Source organism: Carassius auratus, chromosome 23 (genome assembly GCF_003368295.1).
Source record: "Carassius auratus strain Wakin chromosome 23, ASM336829v1, whole genome shotgun sequence".
Lineage (NCBI taxonomy): Eukaryota > Metazoa > Chordata > Actinopteri > Cypriniformes > Cyprinidae > Carassius > Carassius auratus.
In genome coordinates this window covers 11045512-11066645 of record NC_039265.1, presented here as the reverse complement: position 1 = coordinate 11066645, position 21134 = coordinate 11045512, and the positions used below count along the sequence as shown (strand labels likewise).

The following is a 21134-nucleotide window of genomic DNA, read 5'->3' as shown; positions in this document are numbered from 1 at the left end:
CTTGTCATTTAAAATGAGTAACACATTCTTGTCTTATACACTTTCCAGAACCTAGAATTTTATATTCACATAAATCCAAACTTTTGCAGACTGCTTGATGTACAACCTAAAAATATGAATATAGAGTATTGCTCCTCTGGTATTAAAATATATAACATAACATTTCAAGTCAAAGAAAGAATCCAAACAGAACTAATATATGTTTAGTGTTAAAAATATATATAAAAAGTTCAGACATCCTAATCCACCGCTGAGTAAGTCCATCCAGTTATCCAGGTGAATGAAATACTTTCAGTGCATTGTACTGAATCCCTGAGAAAGAGACTGCGGTCGTGGTCTGAATATTAGCGTATGTCTTATGTCTGAATATCTGAATCCAGTTCAGATCATGGTAGAAGAGAGAATAAAAGAACTTCATGCATCTCCTCTTACAAAAACCTTGTTAAGTGAGAGGAGAAATCATCTTGTAGGCTCTGATTTTCATCAAGGCAATGATTCAGGAGTAAGACTTCAGTGAGGTTGCAAGGTCCTAAAATATTATTCTGGCTTCATAAAGAACATGTCAGTCAGGATTGCTCTGAAGTGGTCTTGTGTCTGTAGGTAAGATGACTCTCTGCTCATCTATCTGTTTGGCCTGGGAGCGAAGGATGAGGCTGAAGAAGTCTTCGTCTGGGACTGTAGGGCCTCTGGTGGGAGGAGGTGGAGGAGCACATCTCTGATCATCCAGTCTGGATCCCTGTACAAGCCAAAAACAGCTATTGAACATACGCTTTCAGGAAGAGTTAATAGTTCCATGCACACATATAACAAACAACATTAACCTGGCACTGAATCAGCATGTCGAAGAAGTCTTCATCTGGTTCTTTGTCATCGGCCATGAGTTTGCTGAGAACGTCCTGGCTGTGGCGCTGGTCCAGCCGGAGACCCGGGAGACTGTCCACACTGGCCCGCTGCTCGTCCAGCCGTCGGCTCTGTGAGCTGGCCAGCAGGTCTAGGAAATGGCCAGGCTGTGCCGAGGCCTCCGCTCCGGACGTGGAAATAGCTAAACGAGGTTCAAAACAGAGCAAAGCGGTCCATTTAAACATTGCTAAAATACATACACACTAAAATACACACAACACAACTGATGTTTGTTGTTGTGAAATGTGTTTTTTTAACAGAAATGTATACTTTTATTCAACAAGAAAACAATAAATTGGTCAAATGGTGTCAGTAAAGATATTAATCTTATAACAAAGGGTGTTTTTTTTAACTATTCATCAAAGGATCCTGAAAGAAAAATATCTACAAAAATATAAAGCAGCACAACCGATAATCAGAAATGTTTATTGAGCAGCATATTAGACTGATTTCTGAAGGATAATGTGACACTGAAGACTGGAGTAACGATGCTGAAATTCAGCTTTGATCACAGGAATAAATTACATTTTTACAAAATATTACAATAGATTACAATTTTATTTTAAATGATTATGTTTTTACTGAATTTTTTGACTGAATAACAGCAGCCTTTAAGAGTATGAATTCTTTTAAAAACATTAATCTTACAGACCCCGGTCTTTTTATTTTGTTAAAAAATAAAAGCATGGGGAAAAAAATGTATGTGTGTGTTTATGTTTTAATGTGCAAAAGTAGAAGGCTGACATTTTGCTATAAACAACAGGACATTTTGGTTTCTGTTTGTAACAGCTACTGTATTTGAAACCTCAAGTATGATTGGCTGTGATTTTGTCATGTGACAACACTATAGTGTTCAGTCTACACATTGCTTGTCACTGTATGCGCTGCTATACACTGGTATTATTATTATAAACTAAAGGTGCGTTCTTACTGTCATTGTCTGTAAGTTGCTGCTCCTATTTTTTCATTTCAAATCACCTGCTCCTACTTTTCTGCGTTAAATCACTGTCATGTCAATGCTCCTTCATATCCAAGTATAGAGGTCAGTGAGGGAGGACGACTCACGTTTGTTCGAGGCTACAGGTGGGCTTTCACAGGGAACGGAAGCGGCGGGAACACGGCTTAGGCTTTCCTGTAACGAGCACCTTTGGTCATCCATGCGACTGCCTTGAAAACGACTCAGAAGATCAAAAAAGCCATCGTCACCAAGAGTGTCTGGGGGATACTGTGGGAAAAGCCATTCAAGGAATGATAACACTCATAATAAATATTTTGTATAATTTATCATTTAAAATGACAACTTTCTATTGCTCATGTGTCATTCAGAAAAGATCAGTATTTGACCTGTTTGTTGGGACGGGCTGAAGGTGGGCTGCTGGTGCTGTGGTTCTCAGCTGGTGGACTGGAGTTTGACCCATTCGGCCTGTGTTTTTTGCTCCTAAAGCGATTGATGAAGAAAAGTTTAGAAGATGTCTTGGCTATGGATGATTTGGTTGGCGATTTGGTTTGCTGAGGGGTTGTAGACTCCTCAAAGGCCTGGTCCTGGACAGATGAGGCAACACTTTTGTCAGCAAACGATTTGATATGCAAGTCTGAATCCTGACACTGACACGAACAAAGAAAAGTAAAACCATCCAAAAACATTAGAGTCCGTATTCAGCACACTCATAAAGGCACCACAGCGCATCTCTCACCATGTTTTTGTCAGAGCTGAGTTTCATGAGCTCCATGTTCTCCATGCTGTGTCTCCTGCTTCCTCTGGATCTTCCATCTACAAAAGCACAAAGAAGCTGGCTGTGACTCATTCTGTAGATCAGGAGTATTAAAAGCATATATTGCATAAATGTACTAGTATTTGTTTCTGTCAAGCATATTGACCACGCACAAAGTTATTTAGTATAACTTAAATGTATATATTATTATGATCCTGAAAATTAAAGAAAAGCACAAGGAGGATATTCAAACCTTGAGGATATTCAAGCTTTCCCCCAGTAGGTGGCACTACCACCAAACTCCTAACACCAAACATATGGTCCTCTCAAACTAAACTTTTCAATATGCCAAAATACAGCACACTGTAACAAGGACAGCATGAAATAAAGTCTAACCAAACGTTGTGCACTTTTCAGGATTCTTGTACAAAATACAAATGCAACAGCCGTCTGTGTGTTTAATGTTTGAGGATAGTTACCAGGCAGACTGCTGTCACCGGTTGGACTCTCTATGAAGGCAGAGCTGTTAGTGGTTGAATTATTCTGCTTCAGACCCAAAACTAACTGCAGATCAGATACGTTCATTCGAGCCGTCAGCTCCCCACTACGGTCTCCAATCTGAGCAGCGCACACACACAGGAAGGAAAAAACATTACTGGAAGTGCTTCCCCAGAAAACACACACTCAATTCAACCACTAATGAAATCTAATGAAAGAAATAAGAATATTTACCATTCACATTATGTTAATGAAAATTAAGCAGAAACAGTCCACTTCTGCTTTTTTGCATTTCACCTCTGCTCTAGCTTGTTTCCCATTCAAATCTAGTGTTCTAATGAAGCTAACTGTATTAAAACAGGTCTAATGCTACATAAGGAGAAAAGAAAAGTCACTTGAGAGGAAATTATTTAGATTCCAGTGGAATAACTATGACAAAGCATTCACAATAAGATCAGGAGTGTGCATTAAGAAATCTGTTCGATTTTGATGTTAAATTTGTTTTTAATCACAAACGTGTTAATTTAAGCTGATTAAATCAAAGAAATGTATCAGAGACAGTAACGGGACAAAATGGGAGCTTGCTTTTAAGAACTGAGAATTTGGGTGAAAAACTGAAAATTTTAATTGACATAAAAATTATATCATGATCAGAGTTACTATTGTTAACTAAAAACCCCCCCAAAAAATTGTATTACTAGAAAGAAAACAACCATTAGCTGAAATAATATACAAAAAGCTAGCTGTCAAGGCAACATTCCTTGTTTTCTTTACATTTAAGTTTAATGACTAAAATTGTAGAGAGAGAAAAACTTTAAGAAATATTAAAATGAAAACATAAAATATAAAAAAAAAAATATTTAATTCAGAATGTGAATTAAAATTATAATAGTACGGTAATTATATTAAAATACCATAATAATCATAATACAAAAATCATAATCCTAAAACAATCTTCTTTTTCCGATTTAAAACATAATTTCTTGCCATTCTTTCTTTTTCTACTGTTTTTTTCCTTGAGATTCACCAGTGGGCTTTACTGTGCAGACAGGAAGTGTGTTGGTGTTATCTCAGTGCACACACACACACACACACACCTCTTTGGAGATCTCCAGATGTTTTTCAGAGAAGCTCATGGCCTGCTCGTGGTTTCCCAGCGCGGTGTAGGCGTTCCCTAAACTCCAGCATGCTCTTCCTTCTCCGATCCTACACACACACACACACACACAAACAGAGCCAGAGCCAGCGTCAGACGTCAGGAAGAGCAGCAGCACACGCAGGAAGTGTCAGTGACAGTGTACCTGTCCTTGAGGTCTTGAGCTATGATGAGATGTTTGAGGTGATAGTCTATGGCTCTCTCGTAGTCCCGCAGGAGTGTGTAGGTGTTACCCAGACTGTAGCAGGCCTGAGCCTCCACGGCCCTGTCCTTCAGCTGCCGCGCCAACTGCAGCGTCCGCCTGCAGGAAAACACCAGAATCAACTCATCATATGACTCCCGCTCGTCTAACAGCAAAGTACAGACATGCTGACGTTTTTATTGACTTGTACCATGGTAATATCATATTTTAGCCATTGCACTTGTATATAAGACTGCTGAAGAAATCCATGCATGAGGCTCCCAGTATATCTGACCCCAGTCTATTCAGATTTCTATATATGCTCAATTTTGGTTAAGGTTCAAGGTTTCGATTAATACAGGTTTATCTCTCTGCCTTGCGAGAAAAAACAAAAACAAACATGGGTTATAATGGCTATAATATAATGTCTATATTAATGGAAGTTAAATAAATAGGAAAGTGGAAAGTAAATAAATTATAATTTGTAAATGAATTATAATAAAATAAACATTAATGTAAAAAGGGGGGAATAATCACGGTTGTTACTTTTTTTCTCTCTGTCTTGCGATGACAAAAATGTAATTTGAACATTACTTTTAGGGGTTAAATATAACGTCTGTAATAAAATAAATTAAAGAGAAAAGAGGAAAATGTATTAATTATTAAATTAAATTATCACAGTTGTTGCTTTGTTTCGTATTCCTAGCTCTAGATATTAAGTAATAAAATATTTGTCAAAAAAATTGCGTGCTGCTTTGTTTGTTTTCCTTGCTTTGTATATTATGTTAAAAACTTGGACTAAAATAGAGAAAAAATAAATAAACAAAATAAAATGCCAACTGACTTGTAATGTTCAGCTGCATCGTCAAATTTTCCAAGGAATATGTATGCATTTCCGAGGTTACAATAAGCTCTCCGCTCTGCAGCTCTGTCTCCAAACTCCTTTGCAATAAGAAGACGCTGTAAAATCAAACAAACAAACAAAACACATTTTCACATTAGGCATAACTCATGAAATCAAGAGCATTTTCTGCATGACAGACGTACGGAGTACAACACTGCAAGATCTGCATTATTATTGTATATCTAGTAAATATTTACAGTTGCAATACATATACAAAATTGTAAACATAACAATACAGACCTTTTCTGTGCAGTAATGCGACATTTGCCAGTTTATGCATTTTTATCCATCATTTTTATGACACTTTCAGTTTTTTGAGTGAACAGGCTTGTTCATTTAGGAAACTCTCCGTATGAAATACCTGTTCGTGAGCCAGAACAGCATCCTGGAAGTTTCCGAGCAAATAGTGTGAGTTGCCAAGGTTGCCATAGGTCCTGCCCTGTGCCGCTCTGTCCCCCAGCTCTTTCACGATGGCCAGATTCGCTCTTCAAACCGAGAGGTGCAGTATTAGATACAGAGGCAGGGATAAAACAATATAAGCTTTAGCTTTTGGAAAGCTTTGGAAAACACTACTGCAGTCTCTGCAATGCTCTCTCTAAAAAATATTTTCTGAAATGTCGTCTACACACTGGTTTGGGTGTTCAAAGGAATGAAAAAATAAAAAAACTAATGCAGGCTGTCTCACTCGTAGTACTCTGTTGCTTTCTTCAGAGCGATGCGTGCCTCCTCGGGAAACTCTCCAGGGTCCATACCACTCCAACATATGTTCTTCCCCTTGGCGTGGTACACATTCCCATAATTATACAGTGCCCGGGCCTGCCCCACCTAACAAAACCACACACACACACGCACACACACACACACAACAGTCAGTCCACACTCATTACACACCTAAAACGGCTTGATAGACGGCTTGCATTTAAACTAGGTTTATGGTCTGTTAAAATAGATCAAGTGGTGTCTCGGGATAACAGGACTTCCAAAAACATCCGAGGCAGACTTGGCCATGAACTATTCAAACAGAGTTTAAAGGAATAGAAAGATTTTGTCATCATGTACTCACCCTTAAACATTGGAGATAGAAAAAAGTGTTTAAAAATATGAAGAATGTATCTTCATGATGATTTCCAAAGTAATCCCATCAGTTTGGTTGTTTGTTTAATATTTTTTTGAATAGCTTATTTTTATCAATAAATAATTATTATTTACTTTACTAAAAAAACATTATCAGTCAACAAATCTTTGAACATTTTATCTTTTTATTATATATGATTTACATCTCTATTTTAAACAATGAGCAAATTATATCAGCAAAAGTAAATTATTTTAAACAGTTGTTTTATTAGCTAGTAAGTCAGTAATTTTGAGTTTTTTTATATTATTTTATTTTGTATTATTTGTACTATTTCATTTATTCAATTTTAATTGAATTATTATTTACATTCCTAAATCAATATTTGCAGTCCATAAATGCATTTAAAAAATATTTTGTTGATAACAATACATTAACATTTGATGGGAAAGTGATAAAAAATAAAACAAAATTAGTTAATACTCACAATCCAGTTATTATTTATTTGCTTGAACAGTCAGTTTCATTTGATCAGTTAATAAAACATTACTATTTTATTTATGTATCTATTTTAAGTCTTCTATTTAAAAAAGTAAAAATTGTATTTGATCAAAAAACATAATACAAACAATTTTATTCATTTATTAACAGTTTATCAATAAATAAGTAAATAAATTGTATTGTTGCATTAGTAAATAAATTAAATCAGTTAATAAATGCATGTTGTTTTTCTTTGGTTCTGCAAGCATATCATGACAAAAAAAAGTACAAAAAAGTGCCATAAAATTAGTCAATACCATTCAATACGTGATATTCTCATCCTGATGATGACAGCTGTATGATAGCCATCAGATCTAATTCACACGAACACATCGCACGTATGTACACTGTGCCTTGAAAATCCAGGTTTGACATCAATACAGAATGCCACTGGTTCATGAGAATTATACTGTAGATTCTTTGAAATATCATATTTTGCTTTTCAAATGATTAATGACGACCAAAACTTAATTTTGGGTTTAGCTATTGCATTGAAAGGCCCTTTGGTTGTGTTAAACCCCCTTACCTTATCATGGAGCATCCTGGAAATGTCCAGATGTCTTTGGCAACAAACTGCTGCTTCATCATAGCGACCCAAAACCTTCAAAGTGTTTCCAAGATTACCACTGGCTTTAGCTTCTCCCAGCTGATCTCCGATAGTTCTGAAAGAGACAGAATAACAAAACATGTTATTTCAGATAAGGACATAATCCTACTAGCTTTGAAACAGTGACATAAGCGTCCAGATTCAGACCTGGTAAGCGTGAGGTCATGCCGATGGTATTCCAGCGCCTTGTTGTACTCATGCAGGTGGAAGTAGGCATTGCCCAGCTGACTGTAGATGGCGCTCAAAATCTGCAGGTCTTCCGTGCCCACCTGGATGGCCGACTCAAAAAAGGAGACACCTACATGGTAATCTCCCACTTTACACAGACGCTCACCTTCCAGAGCTAGTTCCAGACATGAGGCCTCCATCCTGCACGGGACAGTAGAAAATTGTTGTTTTGTTAAAAATAATAAAAAAATTTGCTTCAAAATCTACCTGAATAGATTTATCACTTCATACTGCTTTGGGATTATCATTTCACTATAGTACTTATTGTTTTAACCGTGTTTGTGCGCGTACATTATCAAAGTATTTTGATTCTGCTCTTTTTTTAGACACACCCCGAAAAAGACATTTTCTAGCGGCTATTATAAATTATCCGTGGGGTATTTTGGGCTGAAACTTCACAGACACATTCTGGGGACACCCAAGATTTGTAAAATGAGGCATAATAGGTGCCCTTTGGAAAATGCTAAATAAATGCAATAAATTAATAAAAACTCAAACTCAAAATAAATCAATAATATAAAAAAAATTAAACTAAAATAAATAAAATAAAATAAGTCAAGAAAAAAAGGTAGCAGATAAATAATGAATTAAAAAAAAATATAAGTTACATTTTAAATTAAATCAAACAGTCAAACATACACATTTTATTGGTTAATTTTCAACCAAACATCGGTTTACCACAGCTGTAACTAGGATGAGCACAGAGACTATTTAATACTGTCACTTTAATAAGACTAGTAAAACAAAAGAGCAACTTAAACCTAATAAGCAGTTTAGTATTTGTGTTTAATTATATTCAAGATTTACAGTCAGATACTCTACTTTTATATTTACATACAGAGGCCTCACAGATGAGGAAATATGAGGGGCCCAGATCATCATAAAAGCTTTCATTTTAAGTCTTTACTGTAAATATGTTTCCTGTGTCTGTGGCAAATGCACAGTATTCCACAGAAACGGCAGCAAAATTTAGAAAGAATTATTACAACACTAGCACCATTAGGTCTTTGTCTACACAAGTTCTTGAAAAGGTCTTTTTGGCTGACACACACTTAAAACATGACGACTCCCTTATGAGCAGTTGAAAGAGTTTCACAGAGTGACTAAGAATGTCAGCATGAACCAATCACCAGAAGGCTGACTTCAATACTTCTAAACTGTCTAAAGCATGACAAAATACTTGCAAAATATAAACATGCATGTTGTATTTGAATACAATGATACTAAAAAGTATTATTTATTTCTATGATGCAAAGCTGTATTTTCAGCGTCATTACTCCAGTCTTCAGTCACATGATCCTTCAGAAATTATTTTAATATGCCAATTTGCCATTATCAATGATAAAAAACAGTTATGCTGTTGATATGTTTGTGTATGTTGAAACCATGATACACAACATTTATTTAAAGCATAAGCTTATCTTGTGTAAAAAACTATAATAATGTTTGATTTTGATTAAATTGATCAAAAGTTACATAATAATAATAGTAATAAAAAAAACAAAATGTTACTAACACCAAACTTTTGAATGGCTTTTAAAAACAATGAGCAATCACCTCCAACACCCCGGCAACACCTTAGCAACCACATATGTGTGCAGGAAATCTCACAAACCTCACCTTTTTTCCTTTTTCGTTTTGGAACTTTCAGAGCACCGTCTAAACATCTTAATCTTTTTCATGCATTTCTTTCCTCCGGTGTGATAGACATGTTTAGTTCTCCACAGGGTGATGCATGAGACCCACGGCTTCCACCCTCTCAGACACATCCCGAAACAGACCGACCTCTTCCAAAAGACACTGTGAAACCTTTCTCAAGCCTCTACGCCTGTGAGAAGCCTCTGCACAACCAAACCAGGCTGTAGCTAGTCAAATGTTTTGTTGTTGACATGCAGAGGCAGATTATGCCGGGTCTCGGACACATAAACGGAGGGTCAGCGGTAAGCCTGCTGATAACAGATGCAACAGTGCGACGTGCCAGTGTCATCTACGGACACCTGGTGGCAAGCGTCAATTCCAATTATGAGTGAGAGGGCAAATGGAGATTATCACACGCAAAGGATGGAAAGAGAGGAAATCTTGAACAGCTCCTACACCCATTGTTCCAGTTGGATGGGCCAACCTCATAAAAAAAAAAATGTACACTTACACCCTTAAAAATAAAGAATCTTTGTTGGTATATTAGTTCTATAACCTTTAAGAACCTTTTTAGAACTTTTGGAACCTTATTTTTAAAACGGCAATGGTTCCATGGAGAAATTATGGAATCATTCCATTGTACAAACTTTGTTCTTCAAACTAAGATAGAAAGGTTATTTTAAGAACTGTGAAAAACCCATTTTGGAACCAAGTGTAATTAATTAGCTTTGCTTGCTAAGGCATGCATTACTATTCCTTACTCATACTCAAGGTTAAGGATTAGAACAAACCCATAAGCCTGAGAATTAAGCTTTGACACTACACCATTTCCGTAACACACATGAATGATACCTCCAATCATGTGACTTGTTGAGGATAGTTTAAATAGTCATAATACAATAGGCAACACTGAATGAAGGACACAAAACATAAGTAGACATGAGGGTCTAGTTAGACTTTTGGCTTGGGCCATTAGTGTTTTTGTGAAGGAGAAATCTTTTCTAATATTATAAATAGTTTTACTGTTACTTTTGATCAATTTAATGCATCCTTGATGTATAAAAGTAGATACAGAAAAAAAACCTTACTGACCACAAACTTTTGAACAGTGATTAACTTGGGTTGTACTCAAACATCCTCCTGGCAAACAACAGAGAAGCCCTTGGAAACCACAATTAGCAAGAGAAAGAGAAGGTAAAGGCTTTAGAGCTGTGAAGGAATAAAACCTGCCAGAATCGATTAATCTTCTGCTGAAGTAGAGTGAGATTTTATCATGAAGAACGAATCGACTCCAGCCAGAGAAACACTCGGGTAACCAGGGCCACGCCGGGAAAATCCATTAAATCCTGCGCTTTGCCCAGAGTGTCCTCAGCTGAAGGCTGGCCGTGTTCACATGTTCTAAACTCTTTTATCCTCAGCGAAGTGGGATGCAGGCCGAGCTTAACTCATACTCCTCATGAAGTCATGAATTTCATTGATACTTACTAAAACGCCAGACATATGTTGTTCGTTATTTCCATTCATTTCTAAAACTCAGTCTTTAAAGGGGCCGTTTAATGTAAAATGAAAATGTTATGATTATTTATTCACCCTCAAATCTTCTTAAGTTCTGTGGAACTTAAAAGGAGATGGTTTAGCACAATGTCCCTTTTTCCATACAAAATGAGTTGTGACTTACTTTTAAGTATTATAATAGTACACTTAAATCAGAAGCTATATTACAAGTCTTCCAAAGCCAAACCAGAGCATTGTGTGAGGTGCATGTCCAAGTTGTAAATTAAGCTGCTATCATTGTTGTTAAGTAAACATGTTCAGAAATGATTTTAGTGAATAAACTACAATTACTAAAACAATTACTAAAACAGAAAGAAAATACTAATAAAAATGACAAAAGCACTAAATCTTAAAACAAATTACTAAAACTTAAAAATAATAAGGTGATGACCAAATGCAACAGTTTAGATTGGGAAATGATTTCTGATAGCAGTAAAGATACTCACTAAATTACTTTTTTACCATAAAATAGTGGAACAGTCTCTGTACAGCTTTGGAAGACTTGGAATAAAATGCACGCATGGATTCCTGTTATGCTCGTGTTTTTCATGCTTTTCAGAGCAATGTAAGAATCTTTTCAACCATCTCCTTTTCTGTTCTACAAAAGAAAGGTTTGCAGTTACATAAAGGTGAGCAAATGATGATGAAATGTTCAAGTTTAGATGAACCATCCCATCCAAACTTCAAGACCCTGTTGGAGCCGTGGGGTAGTGGTTTGTGCATGTGCTCCAAATTATGCCAGATTCAATCCCATTCCCCGCTCTCGCCAATATTTTCTGTAACAGCTGGATATGTGGGAAGAAACACAGGCCCTTGACTCATCTTTCAGGTCCATTGTAAAATGCTCCTGCAGTATTTCAGGATGAACGACAGCAAAACAAACGGACAAAATACTAGTGCAACAACGGATGACCCACCCTTTTAATTATTAAACACACCTATTAAAAATGCACACACAGGAGATCTCTCGACAAACCTGAGCCCTCATTCACTGGCCTCCACCCACACACTGTATTACATTTCAAACCCTGTTTATCTGATGGAAAAACAAGTGCACGTCAGTGGATCACATGAATGACAAACTCTAGCGCTGAACGACATATTTGAAATCTTTTGGTTGCTTAGACCAGATAAAGATAGAGGTAGAAGAGAACGGATGACCTGTAAAACGAGTTAACATATGGTAAGACGGGTCTGTTCTCCTACCTGGAACGAACATGAAATGCTTGATCCTCGTCTTTTGCAATCACATCCATTTAAATTCATAGTAAAAGTCCAAGTTTAAAACAAAAAACCCAACAGCAAACCTGCAGATTTTGAAATAATCCAATATCATGTCATCATAACTCTAAAACAATAGACAAACATAAGAGTGAAGATGTCCATGCAGATCTACGGATCGGATCTGAACCCTCGTCCATCTGGCAGGCGAGCGACACTAAAGAAAGAGTCTAAGAAATTTGAGCCTCTCTCTCTCTCTCCCACAACCCCCCCCCCCCCACACACACACAGAGGTGTAAGTAATGATTTCACTAAGAAAACAGTCAATGACTGATTAATCACAACATGCTACACTTCCACCCTACAAACTAATTCTGACTTAGTATGTATCATATTGCATCTCATGTGGATGGGTGAACATAAGGAAGTCTCTTGACTTCCCCGCGAGCAACCATCCGATCATCAAAATACCCTTTTTTTGGGGGGGTGGAAGGTTATTGCAAAGAGTGGCTGTTTGACATGAACCAGGCAAGTGTCGGACAAACCAGCGCATGGGAAAAACAATGGTTTTTAATTTAAAATGAAGACTGAGACCAACATCACCATTTATAATCTTGATTAATGCTTTCATCTGAAGGGACTCAGATGACCCTTATGAGTTGATTTGTTCCAAGCAACACAAGTGGTTATACTTTCAAAAATGTACTTTCAAGTGGCTAGAACCTGTCTAGCTACAAAGTTGACAAAAAAAAAACATCATAAAAAGCCCATATGACTCACAAACTATACGTCTTCTGAAGTCATATGATAGGTTTGTGTGAGGAAAATACCAAGGACTCAACGCCACTTGGCACTGCTGATATTAAACCTGATGCAATGCTTCTTTATACAATATGTTTGAATATGGTTATGCATTTTTGCAAATAAGCATTTTTGACAAAATAATTACTTATATTTTTTTATGTTTTTCTCACTCAAAGTTTGTATGACCTCAGAATACTTGAGCTTGAGTTGCAAGATCTTTATCATAATTTTTTTGATTGACGTATGTAAAATATTTCCTTTTGTATTCCACAGACGCAGCCATGTCATTGTTAACTAAAACTAAGACGATTAATATGGTACCTCCCGTGGACCCACCATCTGAGGGAGGAACCGTAAGGGGCTGGTGCTTTGTGGATCAGGCAGCGGTTGAAGGCAGCTCGGCTCTGTGGACATGAAAAACTGGCCTTAGTGACGTGGCACCAAGGGTGGATGAGATCCGCCCCAACTTTCTCAAGTGTAGGGTTGGATATCGATTGGGTTTTATACCATACAGGTGCTATTCCGATACTTTTAAAACAGTACCGGTGCCTAAACGGTGCCTGAACCAATACTTCTATAAAAATAAATACATTTATTTATTAAAAAAAGACTAAAAAGGATAACATTAAAGAACATTAAAAAGATTTAAAATAAATCCATAGCATTCACACACTCTTTGGATGCTCTCATTTCCCAAGCTTACTCATTTTCAAATGAGTGCTGTCTGTGCTATAGCCCCGCTTAAAAAGCCTAGCGATGCCCATGCTTCTTGTGTACATTTCGGAGAACTAGGACAAATATTTCAATCTATCGCTCAGACATTTAGGAGGCACTGAAATAAAGCAGCGAAATCTGCGATCTGATTCGGTTCGGTGCATACCGGGTACAGACCGGGTTGGTGGACCCCCTTTTCAAAAAGGGGGACTGGAGGGTTTGTTCCAACCAAGGGGCAAGGAACTCGACCGGAAGTTGAAGTCGGGTGGAGGCTGCCATCTTTTAGCAGAACTTCACTTGCGTTAGCATTCCCATTGACTCCCATTCATTTTGGCGTCACTTTGACAGCGAATAACTTTACATCTGAGGCGTTTAAAGACTCTGTTTGTCCATTATTTATTTCTAAAGATACACGACAATGTATAAAGGGCTCCATTACCTTCTATGTTACATTATGGCCCCGTATAAACAGTTTTTGTAAAAAATAGGCTAACGATTGCGTCATAACCACTTGACTCTCTGTGGCATTACCGTACAGACAGGAGGAGAAGCTCGCAGGCAATTATCTTAACATGGCGTACTGGTGTTACATTTTAAAATACTATACAAAATAATTAATCAGAATACTTACTCCTGCTCACTCACGACAAAGAACTCCCCGCTCAAGCTCGCCGTCTCTGCAAGATTAACGATGGCAGTTTGCAAGCACAGCTACTAGAAGATCTACATCTGTCAGACAGGTTGCTGACGTCGTCAAGCTTCATTTGAGTCTGCGCGTCAGAAACGGAAGTGCTAAAAAACGCTAAAACTGGGCTTCATTTGTCTCAATTGAGTTCCAATGGGGTCGCTGTGTCCATTTCTTTTACTGTCTATGGTTCCAACTACACTCTACAGTCGGCATCTAGTCATAGCTGGGGGCGTGGCGAGGGCGGAGTCGGCGTGGGGGAAAACACTGCGAGCATCGTGTGTATCTGAATGGCAAAATGCACATATTGAGCGCTCATTCCCAGAGACACGTAGAACAATTGTAGTCTCTTTTAACTTTAATATTCATATACACTAGTCCATATCGATATTTGATTAATTTTACAGCCCTAATGTATATGTATTCATTCAAAAATAGCCAAATCCCGTGACGTTCTGCTTTATACAGCAAGCTCTATTTTTGACTGGATTCCGCGATTCAATCGTTTCGCAAACACAGATGGGGCCAATTTATGAATGAAAGTGTAAAAGTTCTGACACAAAAGTAATTTGTTACGTGTCCACGGCTAACGTTACATAGTTTTGCTTCAGGTAGAATGATAAGGCTAATTATATATGCATTCCACTTTCTGAAACAACCTTACACAGTTTTGATAACGTTAATAATGAACACGATGTTAATATAGCCTGCCTGTGATGAATGCCGACTGCACACACACTTGGGATTCCACAACTTCCCTTGACCATCCTCAAAACGTATTGCTTGTAGCCATTTAGTAATCCTTTCCGGCTCTGTATGTTTATTAGGAAGGATGTAGAACTTCAATTCATAATTTGTTAGTTTATTGGAGGTACAGAAAACGACACAGCAACTCTTCGGCGGGATTGTCCCGTTTATTTCAATTGGCGCCAAGGCAATGGTTTCCCCCATGGGCTAAAATCACATCACGTGACGGGGCATTCCCGGGGGCGTTCCCAGACCAACCGTCTGTATCTATGCCAGGGTACTGGAGAGGAGAATTCGGCAGGAGGAACAATGCGGCTTTCGTCCCGGTCGTGGAACACTGGACCAGCTCTATACCCTTGCTGGGGTGCTGGAGGGTTAATGGGAGTTTGCCCAACCAATCCACATGTGCTTTGTGGATTTGGAGAAGGCATTCAACCATGTCCCTTGCTGCATGCTATGGGTGGTGTACTCCAGGAATATGGGGTCCAGGGCCTTCTGTTAAGGCCTGTCCGGTCCCTGTATGACCACAGCAGGAGCTTGGTTCGTATTGCCGGCAGTAAGACAGATTTGTTCTTGGTGCATGTTGGACTCCGGCAGGGCTGCCCTTTATTTAGTCCTGTTCATTATTTTTATGGACAGGATTTCTAAGCGCAGCCAGGGGTTGGAGGATGTCCGGATTGGGGACGAATTGATTTCATCTCTGCTTTTTTCAGATGATGTTGTAATGTTGGCTTCATCAGGCCAGGGTGCACTGGGATGGTTTGCAGCAGAGTATGAAGCAGCTGGGTTGAGAATCAGCACCTCCAAGTCCGAGGCCATGGTTCTCAGCCGGAAAAGGGTGGTTTGTCCCCTTCAGGTTGGTAGAGAGTTCTTGCCTCAAGTGGAGGAGTTTAAGTACATTGTGGTCTTGCTAACGAGTGAGGGAAGGATGGAGCGGGAGATTGACAGACAGTGCAGCTTCTGCAGTGATGCGGTCGATGTATCTGTCTGTCGTGGTAAAGAAAGAGTTGCAAGTGAAGCTCTCGATTTACTGGTTGATCTACATTCCTACTCTCACCTATGGTCACTAGGGCTGGGACAACGCGTCGAGGTCATCGATGACGTCGATGCAAAAAATACGTTGACGCAAAATATGCGCAACGATTCGTCGACCTGTTTTTATTTCTCTAAAACGTTTGCAAAACGTTTACCTTATGTGCGCTGAATATACGCGATGGCCGAATCAACATTCTGTCCAACGTTATAACCAATCTAGGGGTTTTTCTGCATTGATCTTTTTTTTTTTTTTGGCGGGTGTCAAAGCCTTATTTGATCCGTGAGTGATCAGAATCAGAATCAGAATCAGAAAGAGCTTTATTGCCAAGTATGCTTACGCATACAAGGAATTTGTTTTAGTGACATAAGCTTCCAGTACACAGAGACAACAACACACAGAAAAAAAAGAGATTTACAAATTGGCAAATAAATAAGTGTATAAACAATTGTGCTATAAATGATAATGGAATAGGATTGAGTGAGATGCAGGAATGTTCTAGGATGGAGGGTTAACAAATAAATATAAGGATATTGCACGTTTATAAGCATAAGTAGGGAACATTTAACTGTTCATGAGGTAGATTGCCTGGGGGAAGAAACTGTACTTGTGCCTTGCTGTTCTGGTGTTTGCGGCTCTGAGGCGCCGGCCAGATGGCAAAAGTTCAAAGATGGGGTGACTTGGATGTGAGGGATCCAGAGTGATTTTCTGAGCCCTTTTCCTCACTCTGGATGTATACAGTTCTTGAAGGGTGGGCAGGGGAGCACCAATAATCCTTTCAGCAGTCCGAACAGTTCTCTGTAGTCTTCTGATGTCTGATTTTGTATGATGACCGGGCGTGTACGAGAGAGAGCACCGGCTGCGCGCACTCTCAGTCTTCAAACAACACGAGTGCTTCTTGCTCTCTCTCCCTTGTGATAGTCTGTACCGATTTTTACTGGAAAAACACGACCGGCTGGAGGTGTGATGTGTGGGCGGAGCTAAAGAATCAAGAGCGCGAGTAGGCTTTTGCGTTGAGAGCATGTGGAAGCTGTGTCATTACCATGAGGGAAAAACCATCATCCAAAACAAACCATGGCTTACAGTCAGATTCAGCCGTTTATTTATGATCCAGAATCAGATTCCGAGGCTGAAACTGAACGAGAGCAGCAGCAGCAACGACTCGCTCCGAGCGGGGCTCGAACCCGGGTCTCCGGCATGGGAGGGGACGCACTAACAAGGAGGCAGAGATATTTTAAGCAGTTTTACTCACCGCCTGCGGTTCCAACACACGATCGTGACCCTTTTTCGTTGGGATTGCATCGTCCTTAAGAAATAAACGATACACAAATCCGGCGTCAAACTGGGCCTTGTTTGTAAAACAAGCATCTTCGAAATGCAGGGAACAAACAAAAACACTTGCACAACTCCGTTGATGCTCTGTAAAAATAAACTCCATTCACTGGTCCCTTAATGCTGTTTCTCTTTTGGTAATCTGTGCAGGGTTGTCTTGCCCTGGCAACCAAAAACACACTCCTTTTGTGACATTTCGCGACGCTCTCGCTCTGATCAGTGATTGTCTGTGCTCAGCCTCTCAGTGCTGTGCTTTACGGGAGCGCACTCTTCCGGCAGAAGTGCGTCAGGACCCATATAAGGAAATGCCGCTCCATCTAACGTCACACAGAGCCATACTCGAAAAAAACTTTCCGAAACTTGTGACAAACTGGAAGGAGTATTTTGGGAACAAAAATACTCCTTCAAACGTACAACTTAATTTTTGAAACTTTGTCCATGTTTAGCATGGGAATCCAACTCTTTAACAGTGTAAAAAACTCAGTATGCATGAAATAGCATTTCACCCCCCCTTTAAACACGATAGAAAAAGGGAGAAACACCAAAGTTTCATGCGCTCTCGCGCACTCACAGTCTTCAAACTACACGAGATATTAACCAAAATCATTAGACACGATAGAAAAAGAGCGGAACGCCAAAGTTTCACGTGGAGCATTCGGAGATTTTTTTTTCCTCCATGACATTTTTATTGAATGCTAGACATCAAGTTGTTATTTTCATCTGAAAGAAGAACTTTTTTTCAGTAAGCTAGGCCTATGCGTTCAGTAAGCTATGTGTTTTCAAGGTTTTATTGAATGCTATCTCTATACAAGTGCAAAGTACTGCATTCTTAGTCAGTCTTTTATTTTGTAATTTTAAGAGCAATAAACATATATTGCAATGTTAAAGAATTCCTGTTTTTTTCATTCAGATATGTAAATCAACATTTATAAATTGTTAGTAGTCAGTTAATGGGGAGATAATCGAAATCGAATCGGTCTGAAAAATTAATCGTTAGATTAATCGATGAATCGAAAAAATAATCGCTAGATTAATCGTTTAAAAAAATAATAGTTTATCCCAGCCCTAATGGTCACTCTCACCTATGCTCCCTTAGGAGCACCCAGGGTGAGGAGCTCCGCCACTCGGAAAGAGCTCAGCGTAGAGCCGCTGCTCCTCCACATCAAGAGGAAGAGGATGGATGGATTTTTAATGATTTTATCACTCAATGTTCGTATGACTTCAGAATACTTGAACTTGAGTTGCAAGATCTTTATCATTATTTTTGGTCATTGGCATCTGTAAAATATTTTCTTTTGTATTCCACAGACTCAGCCATATCCTTGTTAACTAAAACTAAACTAAAAACTAAGATGATTTAATAAATAACATTAGCATTATTATTAATTTTTAACTGAAATAAAGTTCAAATTATTGTAAAAATATTTTTAATAAATCTAATCTATCAATATTAGTTTAAAAACATAAAAAAAACACATGAAAACACTAGAAACGTTGTCTTGCAATTGATATAAAATATGCTTAACCTGAAGAAAAAATTTAATCTAAAAAAAAAAACTAACAAAACATAAGTCATAACAAAATTGCTAACATTTTTTGACCTAAAATAAAAAATATATATAAAAGCTAATTCAATTATTCAATAGTATATTTATAAACAATACTAAAATAATACTGCAAAGGAGAATGTCCTAAGTTTGGGAATGCAAGAGTGCGAGTTAACAATGATATCACTTTTATCTTTGAATTAACTTTATCCTGAGCAGAAACAGAACAGTGTGAAAACACAACATGAACATAAATCATATTTGTTTGTACTTCAGGAATTCCTTGTATTGAGCAGAAATCTAAAAGCATTGTTCACATTCAAAACTAGATCAACCAATAATCTGAATACTCAGGAAAGGGCCGAGTCCTCCATCTCTGCTGTATTGAGTAACAAATAAAAATAAAAAAAATATTTCATTTGATATGAATTGTAAACACTTCTGTATTTTAAACCACATTAGGCCAAACACTGTGGTTTTGGCTCCTTTCCTAAAATCCTGAGCCAGTTGGTCAAGCAAAGCCCAGGCCATGTCCAACCATGTCTTTACTCAAGCATGTGATAAAGACATGCTCTATGATTTTTCCTTTTTGGCTGAGATTTCAACATCCTTTGCAGGGTAATTTCACTAAACAGTCATGCCAGGAATATTGCACCACTTTCATAAAGAAACAACTGCACCATCATTTCAATTCATGTTTTCTTTATGCTAACAGTTCCAGAGTCATTGAGCCACGCATTCAAAGTCTCTACAATAGTGACAATAGCTTTGTGAACAGAATAAAACACAAAGTTTCAGCCTGTACACTGTAAACGCCTGCGATTCATTAAGACTCCAGCACACAAACACAAGAGCTGCTGTGTCCATTTTTGCAGCCGGAGCCTTTCCAGGTGTTTCTCATAAAATCTCACAGGATGCTTTGGAACTCAGCTCACACATTTTTTTTTTTTTTTTTTGCTCAATTCTCATTTTAATAAAAAAAACACTGCTTTACTTCTACATTTCTTACTTGTAATTCTCATTACTGTCAATTATGAGTCTTACTGATGAAAACCACCCTGTCTAGACTATTTGAAGTAAACAAATAAATTAATAAAATGCTTTAAAATAGACATAAAATAAAAGCTATATATTACTTTATATTATGTTAGGCCTATTGTTATAAATACATTGAAATGTAAATATTATATGTTTATTTTTACTGGGGACTCCAGTATTGAAAATGTGGTTAATGATACCACAAGAAATCTTTTTTATTTAAAAAAATAAATAAACAAATTAATTAAAAATAATATTTTTTTTCATGTTTTGACACAAACCGATTGTAGTTACCATATACTTACTAACATACTCATATGCCCTGGTTAGCATAAAGCCTACTGACGTGTCTTTGAGATAAACTGTAAAGATAATTTTGTCTGGCAGAAAAGCGTTTTTGGATGAAACTGCCTTAGACCTTAAAAAAATGTATGCAGGAACATAGGCTACTTTAAAAAGACGAGGAAGTAAACATTGCAACGCATATGCTACAAAATAGTTCAGAGAAGGAGAAGTCAAGCTGTTTGGGCACAAACATAAATATGCCAATGAGAAACGAAATCAAACTCATACCTCAGTTTCAGATTTGAACAGCTTTAAAGTGTGTAACCGCGCTACATGTCCTGTGGTGGGAGAGTTTCTGGCTTTTTCAGGAAGCATCAGTAAAGTTTATTTCTCTTACTCCGCCATGTTTTCTCAAGACACTTTCCTAAGTTTTTTTTTTTTTTCTCGGAAAAAAGGAAAACGTCTTTTACTTTGGCACGCCAATCATTACACAGGAGTTTGTAAACGCCACGCCTCGCCATCATAATGCTTCAGTGCTAAAGTAATGCTCGCGAACGAATCGTTTATTAACCGAATCTTTAAAATGATTCAGTCGAACCGTTTCGTCCATAGACATATAAATACATCGACGCCACTCGACCGCATGTCAACGTCGCCGCCATATTGGAGCGGGCAACTCTCACATCAGGACAGAAGAAAACGTACCTGACTCATAGACAGATTGGACACCTACAAACC

The 21134-nt window shown here is 38.0% G+C and overlaps 1 protein-coding gene across 4 annotated transcripts; it reads right to left on the bottom strand.

The window, feature by feature from the left end:
• Positions 1–18: 18 nt before the first annotated feature.
• LOC113041294 (G-protein-signaling modulator 2-like) lies at positions 19–20824 on the bottom strand. 4 transcript variants are annotated; one of them, XM_026199749.1, is made up of 15 exons: positions 20685–20808; positions 13352–13419; positions 7718–7939; positions 7490–7625; positions 6037–6176; positions 5713–5836; positions 5292–5407; positions 4412–4567; positions 4208–4316; positions 3092–3230; positions 2595–2671; positions 2245–2505; positions 1966–2125; positions 822–1042; positions 19–736 (listed from the first exon to the last, which is right to left on the bottom strand). In XM_026199749.1, the coding sequence occupies exons 1-15, from the start codon at positions 20769–20771 to the stop codon at positions 563–565; spliced, it is 2190 nt and encodes a 729-aa protein (XP_026055534.1). In that variant the 5' UTR covers positions 20772–20808; the 3' UTR covers positions 19–562. The 4 variants fall into 4 exon arrangements, with proteins under 4 accessions (XP_026055534.1, XP_026055535.1, XP_026055536.1 ...); XM_026199751.1 differs by having other exon boundaries at positions 24–736; positions 2245–2442; XM_026199750.1 differs by lacking the exons at positions 13352–13419; positions 20685–20808 and adding an exon at positions 9419–10033 and having other exon boundaries at positions 21–736.
• Positions 20825–21134: the final 310 nt, after the last annotated feature.

Excerpts from the sequence above, each read along its gene's own strand:
- LOC113041294 (XM_026199749.1), bottom strand. The coding sequence starts at position 20,771 with ATGCTTCCTGAAAAAGCCAGAAACTCTCCCACCACAGGACATGTAGCG. Across the intron at positions 3,231-4,207 it reads ATCTGGAGATCTCCAAAGAG|ATTGGAGACCGTAGTGGGGA; the intron begins GTGTGTGTGTGT and ends TGCGCTGCTCAG. Across the intron at positions 2,506-2,594 it reads TCAGCTCTGACAAAAACATG|TGTCAGGATTCAGACTTGCA; the intron begins GTGAGAGATGCG and ends TGTTCGTGTCAG.